The sequence below is a fragment of the Neoarius graeffei genome, chromosome 10, assembly GCF_027579695.1.
Source record: "Neoarius graeffei isolate fNeoGra1 chromosome 10, fNeoGra1.pri, whole genome shotgun sequence".
Taxonomy (NCBI): Eukaryota; Metazoa; Chordata; class Actinopteri; order Siluriformes; family Ariidae; genus Neoarius; species Neoarius graeffei.
In genome coordinates, this window is record NC_083578.1 from 27,729,428 (window position 1) to 27,752,720 (window position 23,293).

At 45.7% G+C, this 23,293-nt stretch overlaps 1 protein-coding gene across 1 annotated transcript in view; it reads left to right on the top strand.

The window, feature by feature from the left end:
• The window catches only part of cacna2d3a (calcium channel, voltage-dependent, alpha 2/delta subunit 3a), a 1,043,750-nt gene that overhangs the window by 241,181 nt on the left and 779,276 nt on the right, over positions 1-23,293 (top strand). The window contains exon 3 of the mRNA XM_060931674.1: positions 5,765-5,881. Within this exon, the coding sequence (XP_060787657.1) occupies positions 5,765-5,881 (117 nt within the window). The remainder of the gene's footprint in view (positions 1-5,764; positions 5,882-23,293) is intronic.

Genomic DNA, 23,293 nt, shown 5'->3' on the forward strand with positions numbered 1-23,293 from the left:
GAGACTACTGAACTCCTTATTAACCATATTTTCAGGATTCACATCCTGCCAATGGACATCTGACAGAGGTCCTCGGTTTTCTGCTCATGTTTTGAAGGAGTTCTGTAAACTCATTGGAGCCACCCCTAGCCTTTCCTCAGGTTACCACCCTTAGACTAATGGTCAGACTAAACACACTAATCAGAGCTTAGAGGTTGCCCTACAATACTTGACCTTGGGTGATGCATCTTCCTGGAGCCAGGCCCTGTCTTGTATTGAGTATGCACACAATAGCCTCCCATCATCCTCTACTGGATTGACCCAGTTCTAGTGTTGTCTCGGGTACCAGCCACCTCTCTTTCCTGAGCAAGAGGAGGAAGCATCTGTCCCTTCTGCCCAGGCCTTCATCCGATGTTGTCACAGGGTGTGGGCACCTGTCGGTCATCGTGTGCTACACTCCAGCCAATTATATAAGAGGAAGGCGACCTCTGTCCTGGACAGAGGGTTATGTTATCCACTGCCAACCTTCCCCTTCAAATCCCTTCCCGTAAGCTGGCACCCAGGTTTGTTGGTCCTTTTCCCATTACCAAAGTTAACCCCAATGCTGTCAGGCTGATGTTACCATGGTCCATGCGTCATGTTCACCCTTCCTTCCACGTCTAAGACCCTTGGTCTCTAGCTGTTTTTCCCTTCCCTCCAAGGCCCCTCCCCCCAGGTTCATCGAAGGAGGTGAGGCCTATACTGTCAAGAAGTTGCTCAAGGCCTATTAGTGAGGTCAGGGGTTGCAGGTTGTCCGTGGTTGATTGGAAGGGGTATGGCCCGGAGGAGAGGTGTTGGGTCCCAGCATGTTTCATCTTGGACCCCTCACTCATCAGGGACTTCGACTGCAAGAACTCAGAGGCCCTGTCTGGGATGCCTGGAGGCATTCGTAGGAGAGGGGGTACTGTCATGAGCCAGCCAGGAACATCTAGGTCCTGATCTGATCTTTTACTCCACTCCCTGGTTTTTCTTGAGCCTTCCCCGCACTGCAGCCAGCACACCTGTCTCTCATCCACGGCTCTAAATTATACTGTTCAGAGAGTCACTCGGCATGGGATTGTCTTTGCTTCAGGATATGTATTTCATCTTTTTTCCATATTTTGTATTCTGTTATTTTACTACTTTGCTGTGTGCTGTGGAATTACTTCACTCTTTTCTGTGGATTACTTTTGCCTCTTGTTTTGGGACTGTGAGCGCATTTCTCCCAACGCGGAAGCACTCTGAACTTTTGAACTTTGTTTTTTGCACTGAGAGCTCTTTTCCTGCTGTGGGGTTGCGTTCTGGACTTTGTTACCTTTTTTTTGCTTCCGCACTCGTCTGACAGTTTGACACTAGTTTCTGTTTTTTCACCTAATTATCCATTCCAGTATTTCTCCTGTTGGCTGCTCCCCTTCTCCAGTCCTTCACGATCAAGATTAAAGAGAAGCCTTCTTAACTCCAGTGCATGTGAGTCTGCTTTTGGGTCTAGCCAGCACCTACTGCCATTTGACTCGTGACACCATGCTTCACTGTAGGAATGGGGTTCTCGGGGTCATGGGAAACACATGGTGTTTCCCATGATGGCCAAAAAGTTCAATTTTAGTCTCATCTGACCAGAGACTCTTCTTCCATGTGTTTGGGGATTCTGCCACATGCTGTTGGGCAAACTCCAAAGTTGTATTCTTTTTCTTCAGCAATGGCTTTTTCCTGATCACTCTTCCATAAAGCCCCGCTCTGTGGAGCCTACAGTTTAAAGTTGTCCTATAGATACTCCCATCTCCGCTGTGGATCTTTGCAGCTCCTTCAGTGTTATCTTTGGTGTCTTTATTGCATCTCTGATTAATGCCCTCTTTTCCGCTCGGAGTTTTGGTGGGTGGTCTTCTCTTGTCAGGTTTGTGGTGGTGCCATATTTTTTCCATTTTACTATAATGGATTTCATGGTGCTCTGTGGGATAGTCACAGTTCAGGATTTTTTTTTTTGATAACCCAACCCTGATCTGTACTTCTCCACAACTTTGTTTCTGACATGTTTGTAGTGCTCCTTGGTATTCATGTTGCTTGCTTAGTAGTGTTGCAGAGTCAGGGTCCTTCCAGAACAGGTTGATTTATACAGACGTCATGTGACAGATCATGTGACGCTTTGATTGCACACAGGTGGATATTAATTAACTAATTATGTGACTTATGAAGTGAATTGGTTGGACCAGCTCTTATTTAGGGATTTCATACAAAAGGGGGTGAATACATCTGCACACTCCAGATTTCTATTTTTTCATCTTAATTATTGTTTGTGTCACAATAAAACAAATAATTTGCACCTTTAAAGTGGTAGGCATGTTGTGTAAATCAAATGGTGCTAACCCTCCACAAATCCATTTTAATTCCAGCTTGCAATGTGACAAAACAGGACAAACACCAAGGGGGAAGAATAACTTTGAAAGACATTGTGTGTGTGTGTGCGTGTGTATATATATATATATATATATATATATATATATATATATATATATATACGCACACACACATACATACATACACACACACTGTTATGCTTTATATGGTTATATTTAAATACAGATACAAATAGGAAGTGCGCAATTCATTCATTCATTCATTCATTTTTAGAAATCTTACTGGAAAGGCTAACACAGGGCATCTGTCTGAGACTAGAGATGTTCACTGGGTAACACAAAGTTGGGAGGTTTTTTCTTTCTTGCAGGCATGAGCCAGAAGCTCTCAGGACAAAGAAAGACCACACTCATTAAAGAGGCTGACTCACGCTTCCCAGAATCCAGGTTGTTATTTTTGTTTTGAAATCCCTTTACAGTTACTTAATTAGCTTTCTATGCAGCAAACCCTCTGCAAATTCACTGTTAGTGATCCCCTCAAAATACATCTGAACTTTTTCTTCATCTATGTCTCATGCCTGGAAGTTTTTTATAGTATATGCCTTATATTTTCTTTCTTTTGAAGCTGCCTGGGAGATGGTGGGGCTGGTTCTGGACCATTACAACAGAATAACCATACGAAAATGGAAAAGAAAAATTAAAATATAGCTACTTTGACAAATTATCTTCAATTTCACATGAGAATTTATTATCTGTGCCTCAGGATGTTGCCAAATTGTTGCGGATTGTTTTTCAAACAGTGGAATACCCATGGATGTGAAAGTGGCGACTCGCTACTTGGTGCAAGGGTTTCTGGGAATGGTGAAATGGCGCTTTAACATGAAAGTGAGCAATGCCTGTACAATGTCTTTCCAGCATCCTTTGTAAATGCCTGGTCAGGGCTGTAGTGTCTTAAATTAGGCTCCTAGCTTGTTTTAAGTTTGGGTATAAGAGCCAACTAAATATATTTAGTTGTATGTACAGTGGTGAGGCGAGGTGGCCAAGTGGTTAGAGTGCTTGACCGCCAAGCGAACGGTCCCCGGTTCGAGCCTCGCCTCGGCCGGTGATCTGGGGCTCGCCTTCTGTCCACCCAGCAGTGAATGGGGACCTGGTGGAAACACTGGGGAAGTTAAAGGCAGTGAGGAAAGGAACTGACCACCATGCCGACGGCCTAGACAGTGTGTGCTCTCTAACAGGCACTCCCCAACGTACGTACGAAAAAACGTATATGGGACTCTTTGACTTTTGACAGTGGTGCTTGAAGGTTTGTGAACTCTTTAGAATTTTCTATATTTCTGCATAAATATGACCTAAAACATCATCGGAGTTTCACGCAAGTCCTAAAAGTAGATAAAGAGAATCCAGTTAAACAAATGAGACAAAAATATTATACTTGGTCATTTATTTATTGAGGAAAATGATCCAATATTACATATCTGTGAGTGGCAAAAGTATGTGAACCTCTAGGATTAGCAGTTAATTTGAAGGTGAAATTAGAGTCGTGTTTTCAGTCAATAGGATGACAATCAGGTGAGTGGGCACCCTGTTTTATTTAAAGAACAGGGATCTATCAAAGTCTGATCTTCACAACACGTTTGTGGAAGTGTATCATGGCACGAACAAAGGAGATTTCTGAGGACCTCAGAAGAAGCGTTGTTGATGCTCATCAGGCTGGAAAAGGTTACAAAACCATCTCTAAAGAGTTTGGACTGCACCAGTCCACAGTCAGACAGCTTGTGTACAAATGGAGGAAATTCAAGACCATTGTTTCCCTCCCCAGGAGTGGTGAACCAACAAAGATCACTCCAAGAGCAAGGCGTATAATAGTCGGCGAGGTCACAAAGGACCCCAGGGTAACTTCTAAGCAACTGAAGGCCTCTCTCACATTGGCTAATGTTAATGTTCATGAGTCCACCATCAGGAGAACACTGAACAACAATGGTGTGCATGGCAGGGTTGCAAGGAGAAAGCCACTGCTCTCCAAAAAGAACATTGCTGCTTGTCTGCAGTTTGCTAAAGATCATTTGGACAAGCCAGAAGGCTATTGGAAAAATGTTCGGTGGACAGATGAGACCAAAATAGAACTTTTTGGTTTAAATGAGAAACGTTATGTTTGGAGAAAGGAAAACACTGCATTCCAGCATAAGAACCTTATCCCAGCCAGAAGGCTATTGGAAAAATGTTCGGTGGACAGATGAGACCAAAATAGAACTTTTTGGTTTAAATGAGAAACGTTATGTTTGGAGAAAGGAAAACACTGCATTCCAGCATAAGAACCTTATCCCATCTGTGAAACATGGTGATGGTAATATCATGGTTTGGGCCTGTTTTGCTGCATTTGGGCCAGGATAGCTTCCCATCATTGGTGGAACAATGAATTCTGAATTATACCAGCAAATTCTAAAGGAAAATGTCAGGACATGTGTCCATGAACTGAATCTCAAGAGAAGGTGGGTCATGCAGTAAGACAACGACCCTAAGCACACAAGTCATTCAACCAAAGAATGGTTAAAGAAGAATAAAGTTAATGTTTTGGAATGGCCAAGTCAAAGTCCTGACCTTAATCCAATCGAAATGTTGTGGAAGGACCTGAAGCGAGCAGTTCATGTGAGGAAACCCACCAACATCCCAGAGTTGAAGCTATTCTGTACGGAGGAATGGGCTAAAATTCCTCCAAGCCGGTTTGCAGGACTGATCAACAGTTACTGGAAATGTTTAGTTGCAGTTATTGCTGCACAAGGGGGTCACACCAGATACTGAAAGCAAAGGTTCACATACTTTTGCCACTCACAGATATGTACTATTGGATCATTTTCCTCAATAAATCAATGACCAAGTATAATATTTTTGTCTCATTTGTTCAACTGGGTTCTCTTTATCTACTTTTAGGACTTGTGTGAAAATGTGATGATGTTTTAGGTCATATTTATGCAGAAATATAGAAAATTCTAAAGAGTTCACAAACTTTCAAGAACCACTGTATATTGTGGGCAGGCACAAACAAATATAAAAACAAATAAACATGGAGAAAAAAACCCATGTATTTTCAACCACATACTCTGTGAAACTTTCTGGCAAACTTTTTATTTGTAATCATTTAAAACACATTGTCTGCTCAGTCTGAATAATGCATTCATTTTCATAGTCTGTACATTCCATGGCCTTTTCCCTCCTTGTCCACTTGTTGCTTTTTCTTCCCGTTCCTCATGTTTTACAAAATGAACATTGTGTAACCTGGATTATGATCAGATAAAAATATAAACTGTTTTGCAGTTACTGACATTCCCAATATTGATAAAATACTGTTCATCATTGGAAATAAACTGTCATGCTAATGTGTCAATGTGATGGATTTTCTGTCCTTTCTGTACCTCTTTCAGAAATACAAAGAGTTTGAACGTTCAGTGCGGGTCGATGAAATTGATGGCCTGAAACTTGTGAAGAAACTGGCAGAAAACATGGAGGAGATGTTTCGGAAAAAAGCAGATGCCATGAAGGTGGGTGTGTTATGCATGTGTGTCAGATTGATTTGAACAATATACAGGATATATAGAGTACCAGTCAAAAGTTTTGACACTTTTTAATGAAAGTTTTTTTTTAATGAACTAAAAGACACTTCATGTCTTAAAGGAATAGTCCACCGTACTTCCATAATGAAATATGCTCTTATCTGAATTGAGACGAGCTGCTCCGTACCTCTCCGAGCTTTGCGCGACCTCCCAGTCAGTCAGACGCAGTCAGACGTGCTGTCACTCCTGTTAGCAATGTAGCTAGGCTCAGTATGGCCAATGGTATTTTTTGGGGCTGTAGTTAGATGCGACCAAACTCTTCCACGTTTTTCCTGTTTACATAGGTTTATATGACCAGTGACATGAAACAAGTTCAGTTACACAAATTGAAATGTAGCGATTTTCTATGCTATGGAAAGTCCACACTATAATGACAGGCGTACTAACACCTTCTGCGCGCTTCGACAGCGCATTGATACGGAGCTCAGATATCAATGCGCTGTCGATGGGCAATTCTGAAGAGACAAGTTGAGCATCACTCTCCATCCAGCATCCAGTCACTAAAAGAGGTCATTGTTGAAAAATGGAAAAAGATTGATGTTGCAAAATGTCACCAACTTGTTCATTCCATGCCTAGAAGACTTGGTGCTGTCATTAAAAATCATGGAGGCCACACAAAGTACTAGATGTAGTAGTTTTTGTTGTGGGGTGTACTCATTTTCGCACCACCCTAATTTGAGTAAAACTGAAAAATGTGTAATCTAAGTTATATTATTAACCTTACTTTCACGTTATAAGTTAAACAGATGTTATATTAAACTTTGTCTTGTCGACGTTTTGGAAATTGTGTTCCTTGAGATATTGTTTAAAATGTTACTTTTCAAAGGGGGTGTACTGATTTACGCTGAGCACTATATATACACAGCTCTGGAAAAAATTAAGAGACCAGTTTAATTTTTTCTTAAGTAAGCATCTCTATTTATGGCAACCATTTAATTCCAGTGTGTAGCTCATGTGTAGCTCATTTTACTTAATGTGGTACTGATTAGGTGATCACATGAACCACATCTTATTTAATGAGGAAAAATATAAAAACCACCACTGTGGTCATCAATATCCCCTTGCAATAGGACCAGTTTGGATGGCAAAAACAGTGTAAGTAGTAACTTAAATTTAATCAGAATACAAAAATATCTATTCTTCATGCCAAAAAAATTAAAAAGAAAAGTTTTGAGTGAGAAACATAAGGGTTAAATTCTGGCTTTACTTGAGAGTTTGACTTCCCCACTCGTATCTGTATTGCAGCATGCCTTGCCAGATGGTAACAGGTACCATTTTTATGATAGTCTTTGGTATGACCCAACCATGAGTAGAACTCACAATCTCCCGGTCGAGAGGCAGACACACTAATCACTAGGCCAATTCACGGTCAAATTTGGTAAGGCACACTGCAATACAGATGTGAGAGGGGAGTCAAACTCTCGCGGTTACCAAAGGACTAGCCCCCCCACTGTAACCCTAGCTGTATAGGCGAAAGGCCAAGGGCTATCGAAACAGAGATCAGCGCCGCACCCATATGCCTTAAAGAGTTGGTTAGTACTGGGACAGGAAACTGCCTGGGAACACCAGATTTTGGAGTGAGAAGGAACTTTGACTTCTGGCTTTACTGGCAGAGGAATACAGTGAGCATCAGGTTGCTTCTGTCCTCAAAATTTCAAAGATGGCAGTTCATAAGAACAAGTTCAAGCAGTAGACATTGGGGACAACAAAGTTACAGACTGGCAGAGGGTGAAAATGACTCTCCATGAACTGCGATGATCGACAACTCCTTCGAATGTCACACAACATTCATAGGATAACATCAATAAGATGTGCTAAAAGAGCAGCTTATGAGGTGTATATGAACAGTAGTGCAAATGAGCAATAGCAGCAGACACAGCAGTAATGCTAATGTTTGTGATGTGATGTGCAAACAGATGTGAGAGTTTCTTGTGTGAATGAATGTGTTACAGACCAAGGGTAGGGGGTAGGTAGTGGACAGAGTTCAGCATCCTGACAGCCTGGTGGATGAAGCTGTTTAGCAGTCTTGTGGGGTGGGCCCGGAGGCTCCAGTACCTTTTCCTTGAGGGCAGGAGGCTGAAGAGTGAGTGTGAAGGGTGGGAGGTGTCACCAGCGATGCTGATGGCTCTGTGGGTGAGACGGGAGTGATAGATGTCTGTAAGGGAGGGCTGAGGGGTACCGATGATCTTGCTGGCCATGTTCACTATGCGTTGCAGAGTCTTCCGGCAGGAGGCACTGCAGCCTCCGTACCACACAGTGATGCAGCCAGTGAGGACACTCTCAGTGGTGCCCCTGTAGAATGAGCACATGATGGGGGGTGGGACTCGTGCACTCCTCAATTTGCGGAGGAAGTAGAGGTGAGTTTGAGCTTTTTTGGCCAGCGATGCGGTGTTGTTGGACCAGGAGAGGTCCTCAGCGATGTGCACCCCTAGGAATTTGGTGCTGCTCACCCTCTCCACTGCAGCACCATCGATGGTCAGAGGGGGATGCTGTGAGTGACCTCTCCTGAAGTCGACTACAATCTCTTTGGTCTTCTCCACGTTCAGGAAGAGATTGTTGTCTTTACTCCACTCGACCAGTTGGCTCACCTCATTCCTCTAGTTGGCTTCATCGTTGTTAGTGATGAGGCCCACCACAGTCATGTCGTCCGCAAACTTGATGATGTGGTTGGTGCCGTAGATTAGTACACAGTCATGGGTCAGCAGGGTGAAGAGCTTGTGGGGCCCCTTTGCCCAGCATGATGGTCCTGGAGGTGTTACTGCTGACCCAAACATTCTATGGCCTCCCTGTAAGAAAGTCCAGCACCCAGTTATAAAGAGAGGTGTTGAGTCCCAAATGTCTGAGTTTTTGTATTAGCTGCTGGGGAATGATTGTGTTGAATGCCGAACTGGATTCCAAGAACAGCATTCGCACATAGGTGTTCTTTGAGTCCAGGTGAGTGAGGGCTGGGTAGAGAGCAGCAGAGATAGCATCCTCTATGGACCTGTTTGACCTATATGCAAACTGGAATGGGTCATAAGAGGGAGGGAGAATGGACTTGATGTTCTGCATGACCAGTCGCTCAAAGCACTTCATGATGATGGAAGTCAGTGCTATGGGCCGATAGTCATTATAGCTAGATGGGAGGGGCTTCTTTGGCACTGGTATTATGGTTGTAGCTTTTAAACACATGGGGACTATAGCTTGGTTCAGGGAGATGTTAAAGATGTCAGTGAGGACATCCCTGAGCTCCATGGCACAGTCCTTCAGAACACGACCAGGTATGTTGTCTGGTCCAGCTGCCTTACGTGGGTTGAGCCTGGAGAGGGTCCTCTCCACGCTGGCTGGATCCAGACATACGGCTTGTTCATCCGGGGGAGGAGTGATCTTCTGTGCTGGTGTGTTGTTTTGTGTTTCAAAGCGTCCAAAGAAGTCATTTAGGCAGTTTAGCAATATGATGTCACTCTCACAGGTCCGTGGTGGGGATTTGTAATTTGTGAGGGTTTGAATGCCACGCCAGAGAGACTGTGCATCTCTGGTGTTGCTGAAGTGTCCAGATATTTTATTGCTGTACTGACATTTTGCCTCCTTGATGCTACGGGACAGGTTGGCTCTGGCTGTTAGACCTGTGGTGTCACTGGCCCTAAAGGCTGCGTCTCAAGCCTGCAGGATCCTGTGAACCTCTCCTGTCAGCCAAGGCTTCTGGTTAGCACGAACAGTGATGATTTTGCAGTGAGTGACATCATCAGTGCATTTAGCGATGTATGATGTGACGGCCTCAGCGTATTCATCGAAGTCTATATGCTTGTTGTAAGTGGCTGCTTCTTTGAAAATGTCCCAGTGTGTAGTGCTAAAACAGTCTTTCAAAGCATAGGAGGCCCCCTCTGGCCACACACATACCTCCTGTTGTGTTGGTCTGATGGCTCTCACTCTGGGTCTATTGAGGTATTTCACCTGACGTCACAGGGTCACATGACGCCCCGGTGTCCGCCATTTTGGACGGCAAGCTACATACTAACGCTGCAGACAGAGAGGGAGAACCAGCTTGGAAAAAAACGTGTTACAGACACCTAGAATAGATTAATTTGTCAGTAAGCACTCTATAAATAACCATGGTGTTTGCTTGTTGTGCTGTGGGCTGCCACAACAGACAGGGACAGCGTGCAGGACTCTCCTTTTACCGGTTTCCTACTGACCCAGACAAGAGGGCCAAATGGATTGCAGCTGTAAAGAGACAGGATTGGGAGCCAACAGAGTACTCCAGACTTTGCAGTGATCATTTAATTTCAGGTTAGTTTATCAGTCAACGCAATTTTGATAAAATATATAGCAAAAAGTAAATGGGTCAGTGTTTGTTAACCCATCTGAGCAGTGAAACAAGGCAGTGTTAATTTGTCTAGGGTTGCATGTAGCAGACATTTTGTTCTCCTGTTTGTCATGTATTATTTTCCTTTTGATGAATAAAGTTTATAAATACTACTTATATCATGTCATAGCCGGAGCTCACTAGCGCGCTTGGGCGCCGGGGAGCTCACTGGCGTGCCGGGGAGCTCACTGGCGCGCCGGGGAGCTCGCTAGCGCGCTCGGGCGCCTGAGCTCGCTGGCGCGCCGGGGAGCTCGCTAGCGCGCTCGGGCGCCGGAGCTCGCTGGCGCGCCGGAGGAGCTCGCTAGCGTGCTCGGGCGCTGGAGCTCGCTGGCGCGCCAGGGGAGCTCGCTAGCGCACCGGAGGAGCTCGCTAGCGCGCTCGGGCGCCAGAGCTCGCTGGCGCGCCGGGGGAGCTCGCTAGTCCGCTCGGGCGCCGGAGCTCGCTGGCGCGCCGGGAGCTCGCTAGTGCGCCGGGGAGCTCGCTAGCGCGCTCGCTAGCGCGCCGGGGGAGCTCGCTGGCGCGCTCCGGCTATGACATGATATAAGTAGTATTTATAAACTTTATTCATCAAAAGGAAAATAATATTCTATTCAATATTCTATTCTAATCGCCCAAACCTGTGTATGGCGATGGGTCAGTGAACAATCCTGGTGGAAGCAGGTAAACGTCGTTCTCTAAGCCTGCTAACCTCAATTTTTGCAAATACCTCTCCCTCTGCTCGCCCTGTAAATGCCCTACATCGCTGGATAGTGAAGGTGTTTTCTGCATCTCGCTCCTTTTTCTTTTATGTTTTTCGTTTGTCGCCTTCCTCGCATTCAAACTGATTCAAGCCATGCCGTCCAAAATGGCAGCATCACATGACTTGGTCACGTGGGTGAAATACCTCAATATGCAGGTCTCAGCATGATGGTAATGTGATCAGAGAGACCCAGGTGGGGGAGGGGGGAGGCCTTGTAAGCTTCTTTGTGAGTTGTGTACACCAAGTCCAGTAAGTTGTCACCTCTTGTTGGAAAGTCCACATGCTGATGTAATTTGGGCAGTAAAACTTTTAAATCTGCATGATTGAAGTCACCTGCTGTGATGAGGAATCTGTCTGGGTGTGCTGTCTGTTGTTCACTGATGGCCTGGTAGAGTTCACTGAGTGCCTCACTCCTGACATTGGTGTTAGCGGTGGGAGGGATGTAAACAGCGACGAGCAGAATCAATGTAAACTCCCTCAGTAGGTAGAAGGGTCGGCACTTGATGATAAACTCTGTCAGCGGAGAACAGTGTTTGTGCATAACAGTAGCATTCCGGCACCAAGCATCGCTGATGTAAACACACACTCCCCCACCGCGAGTCTTACCTCCTTCCATAAAGGCTCAGTCAGTGTGGTAGCATGTTAGCCCAGCTAGCTGGATAGCACAGTCCAGAATGTTGTTATTCAGCCAGGATTCCGTAAAGATGAAAACACAGCAATCCCTCACATCATGTAGTGCATATTTCATGAGTTCTATGTGATCTATTTTGTTGTCTAGTACATTGGCCAAAATGAGGGATGGTATCGCGGGTCTGCGCGGGCTAGTGGCTAGCCTAGCCCGGATACCTTCGCGCGTACCACGCTTCTGTTTCCTCTCACACCGCTTCCGGCGCCTCCTCTCTGGGTGAGACACAGCAGGTGAGTCTGGTGATGTAGTAGTCCGTTCATTGAGGAACTTCGAGGTGGAGAAGACCCAGGCCTCGAAGTTCCTCAATGACTTTCTGGTCCAAGACAAGATGTTTGGTCATATTTCCTATAGCTAGAAGGCAGTGGCGACAATATCTTGTGACCGACATTGTCAGTGCACTACTCGCACGTATACATAGACATAAAGTACACAGACATACTGTACACTAGAGCACGTACTTTTAGATGCTAAACACGGCGAGAGAGGGGCCGCTGCGTCTGTACACAATGCCATCTTGTTTCAATTCTCCTATATGTCCTGGATATATAGTGAATTGACAATAAAGAATCTTTGAATCAAGTGACCTACAAAAAGAATGGCAAATGGAAGCTGGGGTTAAGTCCACAGCAAGAACAGTTCGAAACAGGCTTCTCCGGGCGGGGTTGAAGTCATGCAAAACTAGAATAAAGCCCTTCATCAATGGGAAGCACAGAAGAGCCAGGCTGAGGTTTGCTAAAGACCATAAGGATTGGGCCATCGAGGACTGGACTAAGGTCATCTTCTCTGATGAGTCCAATTTTTAGCTTTTCCCATCACCTGGTCATTTAATGGAATGGGGCAGATTTTTGTTGGTGAAAGACACATGAATCAAACCATGTACAAGATTATCCTGGAAGAAAACTTGCTTCCTTCTGCTCTGACAATGTTCCCTAACTCCGAGGATTGGGTGTTCTCACCGGACAATGCTCCATGCCACACAGCCAGGTCAGTGTGTGTCGGTGTGGATGGCGGACCACAAGGTCAAGACCCTGTCATGGCCAGGCCAATCTCCAGACCTGAACCTGGACCCCAGTGAAAACCTTTGGAATGTGAACAAGAGGAAGATGGATGGTCACAAGCCATCAAATAAAGCAGAGCTGATTGAATTTTTGCTTGAGGGATGGCACAAAGTCACCCAAGAGCAATGCAAAAGACTGGTGGAAAGCATGCCAAGACACATGAAAGCTGTGATTAAATGTCAGGGTTATTCCACCAAATATTGCTTTCTGAACTCATCCTAAGATCAAACATTAGTATTGTATTGTTTAAAATTGAACATGATCTTGATTTCTATGCATTTATTCAGGATCTGAAAACACTTTTTTTTTTGTTATTTTAACCAAATGTCATTTTCTGCAATTAAATGCTCTGATGACAATATTTTTATGTGAAATGGTGTTAGTAGTTTATGGAATGAAACAAAAATGTTCACGTTCCTCAGACACATACCTATAGATAGTAAAACCAGAAAAACTGATAATTTTGCAGGGTCTTACATGTCCCATTTTCCAGGGCTGTTTATACGCCTCTCACAAACCCACAGACGGGTAAAGTCACAGATCTCTTCCTTCTGATCAACCTCCTCCTCTCATATTTGTCTGTCCTCTTTCTGTGCAAACTTTCGCACACTATTGTGGTTAGTTTCCGCCACTTTGTCCTGTTGCTGACGCAAGCCTGCCAGTTGCTGAGGACACCCCCACATTTCAATGCCGATTTACATGTGTCCTTGTACCAAAGCAGTGGACGACCAACCAGACGTGAGCCATGAACAAGTTCACCAAACAAGAGCTGTTTTTGATGCCTGTTATCGTCCATCTGACAGATATGGCCAAACCAGCGTAGGCGACTGTGGACTAGAATGGTTTTGATGCCCTCAGCTCCCTCACACTTTAGGATCTCTTCGTTGCTGACAAAGTGATCCCATTTCATGTTTAAAATGAAATGGAGATACCGCTGTTGAATTGTGCAGAGTTACTTGATCTCACATTGATGAAGTGTCCATGTTTCAGTACCATACAATAAAAGTGGCAGTAAGCATTGGTTGAACACAGCTACTTTGGTCGTGGTCATTAAGTCGCGAGAGCCAAAGACCCTTTTATGTAAACGACCAAATGCACATGATGTTGCTTGGATGCGGCATGCAAGTTCCTCCCTCATAGAACAGTCACTGGTAACATAATTCCTGAGATACTTGAAACAATTGACGTTAGCAAGCTTTGTGCCACCTGTGAAGAACTCAGCAGGGTCATCTATACACATGGTCTCTGTTTTTGTTTTGTTGATCTGTAGACCTATGTGATTAGGGATATCATTGTATGCGGACAGCAGTGACTGCAAATCTTCTGGGGTATCACTGAAGATTGCGATGTCTTCTGCATACTGAGCCTCTCTAAAGAATGCAATGAGGACTTTAGTCTTTGCTTTAAGCCTATGTAGATACAAAAGATCACCATCATACCGAAACCTAACTTGTACACTGTAGTTGTGCTTGATATTCTTGAAAGCAAGCCACAGTAAGACTGCTGTGTAAATCCCAAAGAGTGTAGTAGCCAACTTGCAGCCCTGTTTAACACCACTATTGTTAAGTCAAACTGGTAAATAATTTTAATGTCACTGTGGGGGAAAACACACGTGAGAAAAAGAAGAAAAAATGGTGAGCACCTCAAGTCAGCTGATCAATAATTACAGCTGAATTTGCATCAGCTGAGTGTGACGTCATTGTGCGCGACAACACGAAGGGCTGTAGGTGTTTTAATTAGGTTGATCTGTGAGCAAGAAGATGCTAAAAGTTCTGAACGAGTACTGCTGTGCTTTCAACACAATTCTTTGGATTAGATTAGATTAGATTAGATTAGATAAAACTTTATTGATCCCTTTGGGTGGGTTCCCTCAGGGAAATTAAGATTCCAGCAGCATCATTACAGATAAACAGAGAAAATAAATAGAGAGAACTTCTAGATAAATAAAAATAAATTATTTACATATACAAATATGGGCGGCACGGTGGTGTAGTGGTTAGCGCTGTCGCCTCACAGCAAGAAGGTCCTGGGTTCGAGCCCCCGGGCCGGCGAGGGCCTTTCTGTGTGGAGTTTGCATGTTCTCCCCGTGTCCGCGTGGGTTTCCTCCGGGTGCTCCGGTTTCCCCCACAGTCCAAAGACATGCAGGTTAGGTTAACTGGTGACTCTAAATTGACCGTGAGTGTGAATGTGAGTGTGAATGGTTGTCTGTGTCTATGTGTCAGCCCTGTGATGACCTGGCGACTTGTCCAGGGTGTACCCCGCCTTTCGCCCATAGTCAGCTGGGATAGGCTCCAGCTTGCCTGCGACCCTGTAGAAGGATAAAGCGGCTAGAGATAATGAGATGAGATATACAAATATAAAAGTGGCATGGTGGTGTAGTGGTTAGCGCTGTCGCCTCACAGCAAGAAGGTCCAGGTTCGAACCCCGTGGCCGGCGAGGGCCTTTCTGTGCGGAGTTTGCATGTTCTCCCCGTGTCCGCGTGGGTTTCCTCTGGGTGCTCCGGTTTCCCCCACAGTCCAAAGACATGCAGGTTAGGTTAACTGGTGACTCTAAAATTGACCGTAGGTGTGAATGTGAGTGTGAATGTTTGTCTGTGTCTATGTCTCAGCCCTGTGATGACCTGGCGACTTGTCCAGGGTGTACCCCGCCTTTCGCCCGTAGTCAGCTGGGATAGGCTCCAGCTTGCCTGCAACCCTGTAGAACAGGATAAAGCGGCTAGAAATAATGAGATGAGACGAGACACATATAAAAAGAATAAGATATGGGGAAGGGGGGCAAGGAGGGGAAAAAGGGGGGGCGGCGGTAGGAGAGATATTGCACTTTATATTGCACATTGTCCGGTATTGCTTATTGTTAGGCTAGGCTACTGCTCCTTCCCATCCTCTGTCCTCCTGTTACCCCTCCTCCCCCCCAGAGAGGAGTTTTACAGTCTGATGGCGTGAGGGACAAAGGAGTTTTTAAGTCTGTTCGTCCTGCACTTGGGAAGGAGCATTCTGTCACTGAACAGGCTCCTCTGGTTGCTGATGACGGTGTGCAGAGGGTGACTGGCATCGTCCAGGATGTTCAATAGTTTGTCCATAGATCTCTTCTCTGCCACCGTCACCAGTGAGAGTCCAGCTTCATGCCGACCACAGAGCCGGCCCGCCCGATCAGTTTGTCCAGCCTGGATGTGTCCTTCTTGGATGTGCTGCCCCCCCAGCACACCACGGTGTAAAACAGGACACTGGCGACCACAGACTGATAGAACATCCACAGGAGTTTCCTGCAGATGTTAAAGGACTGCAGCCTCCTAAGGAAGTATAGCCTGCTCTGTCCCTTCCTGTATAAGTGTTTGGTGTTGCAAGTCCAGTCCAGCTTGCTGTCCAGAATACTGTGCATACAAGACGTCTGAAAGACTGGAGAGGCAGCCGGTGAGCACTTGCATTTTAATATGCTTCATTCTGTGTGCTGGAGCTGGAATTATTTAACGTAGTGTTTGTAGTGTTTGATTTATTGTTGACATCGCGTCTACTGTCTGGCTTCGGCTACGGGACTTTGTAATGGTGTTTAATTGTGGTCATTTTAAGCTGCTTTGTTTAGCAAATGCAGCAGGAAATTTGGTTTCTATTAATTGTTATTCGACAGTGTCTTGAATTTTAAAGGTATAGGCCTGGGCCCAGACTGCTTTCATTGAATTTAGTACTTGATATCTGCATTATGTTAATGGTAGCTGCAGTAAGTTTCATATGGGCTATTTTAAAGCTTTGGAAATGTTAATTCAGTGCGGACTGTTATTTATCTTCTGTCTATATTATATCATTCTTTGGATTATTTATTGAATTCTCTTGTAGTTTAATGTGTATACTAAATAATTTATTCTATTCATGCTCTTTTTCTATAAATGTTTGATTTAAATCTATGTTGGTTTGCATTGCTTGAAGATGTCATAAATTGCATTTAGGTCTGTATTTACTGATGGTTGTTATATATTTATAGCTTATTTGCACAAAAGTATTGCATTTTGCACATTTTATAGAATTGTGAATAATTGCTGTTGTGTTTTCTTTTTCTCTATTTTGTTCCCTGAAATGTTTTTCACCTACGGGCTGAAGACTAGAGACTAAAGACAAAAGTAAAGACTAAAGTTAAACGAATTGTTTCTTGCTGCTAATTATAACTATTCATTACTACTGCAACTGACTGTTGATATCACAACCTTTATGGATCTTTGCTTTAAAATTTAATAAAAAGAGAAAAAAAAGCAAAGAGGAAACAAACAATTCTTGTCAAGTCTTTCAAGTTTTTGAGTGGAATCCAGTTATCCTAAACCTCCATCAGATGTCTCATTCCTTTATTCAAGTTGGGGAAAATTGCACAAATCAGAATAACCAAACAAAAAATTGGCACAACTTGACAACTATTATACTCAAAGGCTCTTATCAGTTCTCCATCAACGATAAGTTTGGCACTTACATCAGTATACAGCTTTTTCATGATCCTTAGGAACTTTGGTGGACATTCTAGCTTTCTCAGAATCATGAAAAGCAGTTCACGGTTTACAGTATTGAAAGCTTTCACAGAATCCACAAACGCTACATAGAGACCCCTGTACTGTTCTCTAGACTTCTCCATCAGTTGGTGAAGAGTAAAGATACCATCAATGGTACCTCTATTATTACGGTACCCAGATTGTGACTCCGGGTATATCCATTCTGCTAACACTTTCAGCCTTTGCAGGATAATATCAGCGAAGGCTTTACCAATGACGCTGAGGAGCGAAATGCCCCTGTAGTTTCCGCATTTGCTTCTATTGCCTTTTTTGAATAATATGGTGATAATTGCGTTGATCCACTCCATTGGAATTTTCTCTGTCGTCCACACTTAGCTAAATAAAAGAAGTAGGAAAGCTTTGAAATGGTCTCCGCCATAAACAAGTACTTCCGGGAGAATCCCATCAGAGCCAGGGCTCTTCCCTAGTTTGGTGTTTTTAAGTGCTTGGTCAAGTTCTTGCTCTTCTGTTTGGCGGTCCATTGAATCAATGACTGGAAGTTGCTCAATGCCATCAACAATACTAAAGTCTACATCAGATGGCTGATTCAATAGATCACTAAAATGTTCAACCCAATGATCCTTAATATCATCATCAGCGTAAAGCAGCATGCCGTCTTTGGATTTCACTGGATGGGAGCATCTGGGAGTAGGGCCATAGACGGTATTAAGGGTGGCATAGAACTCTCTGAGATTCTTCTCCTTGGAGTAGAGTTCTGCTTCTTGCGCTCTTTGCCTAAACCAGTTATTCTTGAGTTCTCTTACGCAACGCCTCAATGCGTGCCTATCCAGGTTCCTATTTTTGAGCCGGTTTTGAATTTCTTCATCCTGGTCATCAAACCAGTCCTTTGTCACTTTCCTCTTCTTACCAAAGACACGAGAAGCGGCATTCTGAAGAACCACTTTGAGGTTACCAAAGTTGACAGCACAATTAGACAGATTTTCCTCTAAGAATTCTTGTAGCTGAATCATTTTGTGATCATATAGGTGGGTTTCTAGCTTTTTTGGAGGCCTCGTACCCTTCTTCTTCCTCAGCTTCACAGAGAAAGAACACTTGGACACAAGCAACTTGTGGTCAGTGAAGCAGTCTACCAATTGATTTACTTTCGTCACTGTAATATGCCGTTTTGCAGCTTGATTAGAGAGTACATGGTCAAGCTGATGCCAATGCTTCGAGCGTTGATGTTGCCACGTGTTTTTCAAACTATCTTTCAGCTGGAACATTGTGCCCATGATACTGAGCTGGAATCTGGAACAGAACTCTAAAAGCATTAGACCACTGGAGTTCATCCTTCCTACACCATGTTTGCTGATGATTTGTAATCTTTTATATTGGTAAAATTGTTTATAGGACCATTTCTCAGTGTCTGTTTTTTTAATCAATAGTTTTTCAGTAATAACTTAATATTTAACATATCACTCAATTTTAAACAACCCCCGCGCCTCCCCCATAGTCTCCAAAATTTCTGTGGGAAACACTGGCGTGCGTAACAGCGCTAATCAAGCTTAAGCTAGACGACCCGCCTCAAATACCCGTCCCGGGTAAATGTTATCCCAATTTTAGATGGTCTGTTCCAAACCATCCCGCCCCATGAAAAATTCGTACTTGCATGCATATCTATCTATCTATCTATCTATCTATCTATCTATCTATCTATCTATCTATCTATCTATCTATCTATCTATCTATCTATCTATCTATCTATCTATCTATCTATCCATCCATCCATCCATCCATCCATCCATCCATCCCTGCACGCTTTGTGTGCATTATGTCTGCCGCTGGCAGACATTTTACCATTTTGCACCCTGCTGTAAATTATTTGTACCCTGCTATTCTCCCAAACTTTGAAGCCCCTGCTCATTGAAAACAAAGCAAAGAGCAGCCCTGGAGGTATTTATTGAAAGGAAGAACGTTTTCGCCTTGCTCCCGACCGGCTTCGGTAAGAGTTTAATCTACCAGTTAGCCCCGCTGGTAGCCAAATCAGTGGGGCTCAGTGAGAATCCTATCGTTGTGGTCGTCTCGCCTTTGATCGCGCTATTATCTTCCTCTTCAGCTCCTCCTTCTTCTTCCTGTTACTCAAGCAGTTTCCGTCGCGTCACATACGTCAGAGGAAAGAGTGATGTGATTGGTTTAAGCTTCATCACAGCCTTTTCTGGCTTCGACCAGTAGCAAACTGAGGCATTTCAGGAAGGCGGGTCAACCACGCACTTTGGGAAACGGTTGGGCTTAATAGCTATGCCAGACCAATGCTCGCAGAGCTTTGAAGTTGCGTTAGCCAGACTATCTGCGCCCCCAGCCTGTGGATCACCTCGAACTTAAATGGCTGGAGGGCGAGATACCAACGGGTGATCTGCGCATTGGCATCCTTCATGCGGTGGAGCCATTGGAGGGGCGCGTGGTCCAAACAGAGAGTGAAAGGGCGCCCCAGCAGGTAGTATCAAAGGGCGAGGACCGCCCACTTGATGGCGAGACACTCCTTCTTGATTGTGCTGTACCTACTTTCACGCATCAAGAGTTTCCGACTGATGTACAGCACGGGGCGCTCCTCGCCCTCCACCTCCTGGGACAAAATGGCCCCCAGCCCTCTGTCCGATGCATCAGTCTGCAAAATAAAGGGGAGAGAGAAGTCCGGGGAGTGTAAAAGTGGTTTCCCACACAGTGCAGCTTTTACCTCAGAGAAGGCCTGTTGGCACTGCTCTGTCCACTGGACCGGATCTGGAGCCCCCTTTTTAGTGAGATCGGTTAGTGGGCTGGTGACATCCGAATAATTAGGTATAAACCTACGATAATAGCCAGCCAGCCCCAAGAGCCGTCTCACCTCCTTTTTGGTCTTGGGCCTCGGGCAGGCCGCAATCGCTGTGGTCTTGTTAATTTGGGGACGCACCTGCCCATGACCCAAGTGGAACCCCAGATACCATACTTCCACCCGCCCAATCACACACTTTTTTGGGTTAGCTGTGAGGCCCACCTGCCTCAGCGACTTTAGAACAGCCCTCAGGTGTTCCAGGTGCCGCGGCCAATCATTACTGTAAATTATAATGTCGTCTAGATAGGCGGCTGTGGAGGCAGCCTGAGGGCGGAGGACCCTGTCCATAAGCCGCTGGAACGTAGCGGGCGCCCCAAATAACCCAAAAAGGAGCGTGACAAATTGGTGTAATCCAAATGGTGTGGAAAAGGTCATTTTTTCTCGGGATTGAGGAGTCAAGGGGATCTGCCAGTATCCCTTTGTTAGATCCAGTGTCAAATAAAAGTGAGCAGCGCCTAACCGATCAAGCAACTCATCAATGCGAGGCATTGGGTATGCGTCAAATTTAGACACCGTGTTGACCTTTCTATAGTCCACACAGAACCGGACCGACCCGTCGGTCTTGGGAACCAGGACCACTGGGCTGCTCCAGTCACTGTGGGACTCCTCGATTATGCCCATTTCGAGCATGGCCTTGAGTTCATCCCGAACCACCTTTTTTTTTGTGTTCGGGCAATTGGTCAGGGCGGCTACGCACTACCACCCCCGGGGGTGGTTCGATGTGGTGTTCTATGAGGTGGGTACAACCAGGAAGGGGCGAGAACACATTGGAAAATTCCTTCTGCACTTCTGCACCTCCGTGAGTTGGGCCGGTGAGAGGTGGTCTCCACAAGGGACCAAAGTGGTCCAAGATGTTATCTTTGTTACCTCTGACCCCAGCTCCGCCTTCTCTGGGACTACCGACGCCAACTCCACGGGGACCCCCTCATTCCAGCATTTTAAAAGGTTGAGGTGGTAGATTTGCAGTGCCCCGCCCCATCCGTTCGCTTCACCTCATAGTTGACGTCCCCGACTCGCCGTGTGACCTCAAGGGGCCCTTGCCACTTGGCGACTAAATTAGAACTTGACGTGGGCAATAATACGAGCACTTTGTCTTCTGGCATGAACTCTCTAAGGTGCGTGCCCCTGTCATACAGCCGGCTTTGATGTCCTTGTGCCTGCTGCAAATTCTCCTGGGTTAAGTGCGTGAGGGTGTGGAGTTTTGCACGCAGGTCAAGAACATACTGAATTTCATTTTTACTTGGTGATGGTCCCTCCTCCCAATTTTCCCATAGCACGTCCAGAATGCCACGCGGCTTATGCCCATATAACAATTCAAAGGGAGAAAACCCCGTGGAGGCTTGTGGGACCTCTCATACTGCGAACAACAGGGGCTCGAGCCACTTATCTCAATTACGCGCATCTTCACTTACGAATTTGCGGATTATGTTTTTGAGTGTTTAGTTAAATCGCTCTACTAAGTCATCCGTTTGTGGGTGATAGACACTGGTGCGGATAGACTTAATCCCCAGTAACCCATACAGCTCGCGCGGTGTGTGTGACATAAACAAAGTGCCTTGGTCTGTCAGGATTTCTTTTTGAATCCCGACCTGGGAGATAAAGCGGAAGAGCACTTCTGCAATACTGCGTGCTGAGATATTGTGGAGAAGCACTGCTTCCGGATATCGCGTTGCATAGTCCACTAGAACTAAAATAAAGCAGTATCCCCGTGCTGACCGATCTAATGGCCCGACGAGATCCATCCCAATTCACTCAAACGGGGTCTTGATTAGAGGAAGAGGGTGAAACAGCGCTTTATGAGTGGCCATGGGATTTACTAATTGGCATTCACGGCTTGCCGCACACCACCGATGGACATCCCCACGAATCCCTGGCCAATAGAACCGGGCCATTATTTGGACTAGTGTTTTATCTTGCCCCAAGTGTCCAGCCATGGGATTAAAGTGAGCCGCGTGGAATACAAGTTCTCTACGGCTCTTTGGGATTAACAACTGGATTACTCGTTCCTTAGTTTGAGTGTCCTGCGTCACTTGGTACAATCTATCTTTAATAATGGCAAAATAGGGGAAGGTCGGTGCCGTGCTTGGCTGAAGAGTTTGACCATCGATTACTCTCACTTGGTCAAACGCATGCCGCAGAGTCTTGTCTCGCGACTGCTCTAACGGGAAATCCCCAAGGGAATCCCCGAGAGAGGGAGGAGGAGTGGGTTGCTCCTCACTCTGACGCAGTGTTGACGTAGACGGCTCTGTGACAGTTTCTCCCGCCAATGCCACACCGGGATCTTCCCGTGACCTACTAGTGCAGGACCCACTACTTGTTAAATATCCCATTAGTTTTTTAAATCCCGGCCAATCTGTACCCAAAATCAACGAGTGGGTAGGACAGGGACTTACCGCCGCCTTTATTCTATGCATTTGGCCCCGGAATAGACTATGGACAGACACTAGAGGGTAATGGTGAACATCCCCGTGCACACACAACACTTTCACCAATTGTGCTCCCCCCAGTGCCTCACCTTGCACCAGGTGTTGGTGAATTGATGTCTGATTACAACCGGAATCCACCAAAGCATGATATGTATCCCCTTGAATACTCACCAGTATGCGATCCGCTCCGGCCCGATTGAGGGCAGTTTCTGGTGCGTCGGGGATCCGGATTACAGCACCCACCTCCCTAGCGGAGCTCTGACTTTGGAGATACTCCGACTCCCCGCTGCGCCAGCACACTGGCCCAGGCTTTCCCTCTGCACTGGTGTTATGGGTGTCACTCACCTGAGGGGGAGACAACACAGACACAGAAGAGGGGGATGGGAAGACACCATGGGTGTGACGGGCCGGCTGGGGAGGAGCCAGTCGCCGCCTCCGTGGCAGGGGAACGGGGTGGAGAGGGGGACAAGAGACAGGAGACAGCGAGAGAGAAGAGAAGTGAGGGGAGACGCCTCATCTGCCTGCCGTTGGAGCCGCCTCCAGATGGTCCTCCGCCAGCTCGATGGCTCGTTCCAGCGATGCCGGGCGGTGACACTGGACCCATTCCGCCGTTCCTTCCAGAAGTTGAGAGATAAACTGCTCCAGTGCCACCAGATCAATGCTCTTGTCGGCGTCGCGATCTTCCGCCCTCAGCCACCGCCGGCAGGCGTCCCGGAGTTGCTGGCTGAATGCAAATGGCCAGCCGAC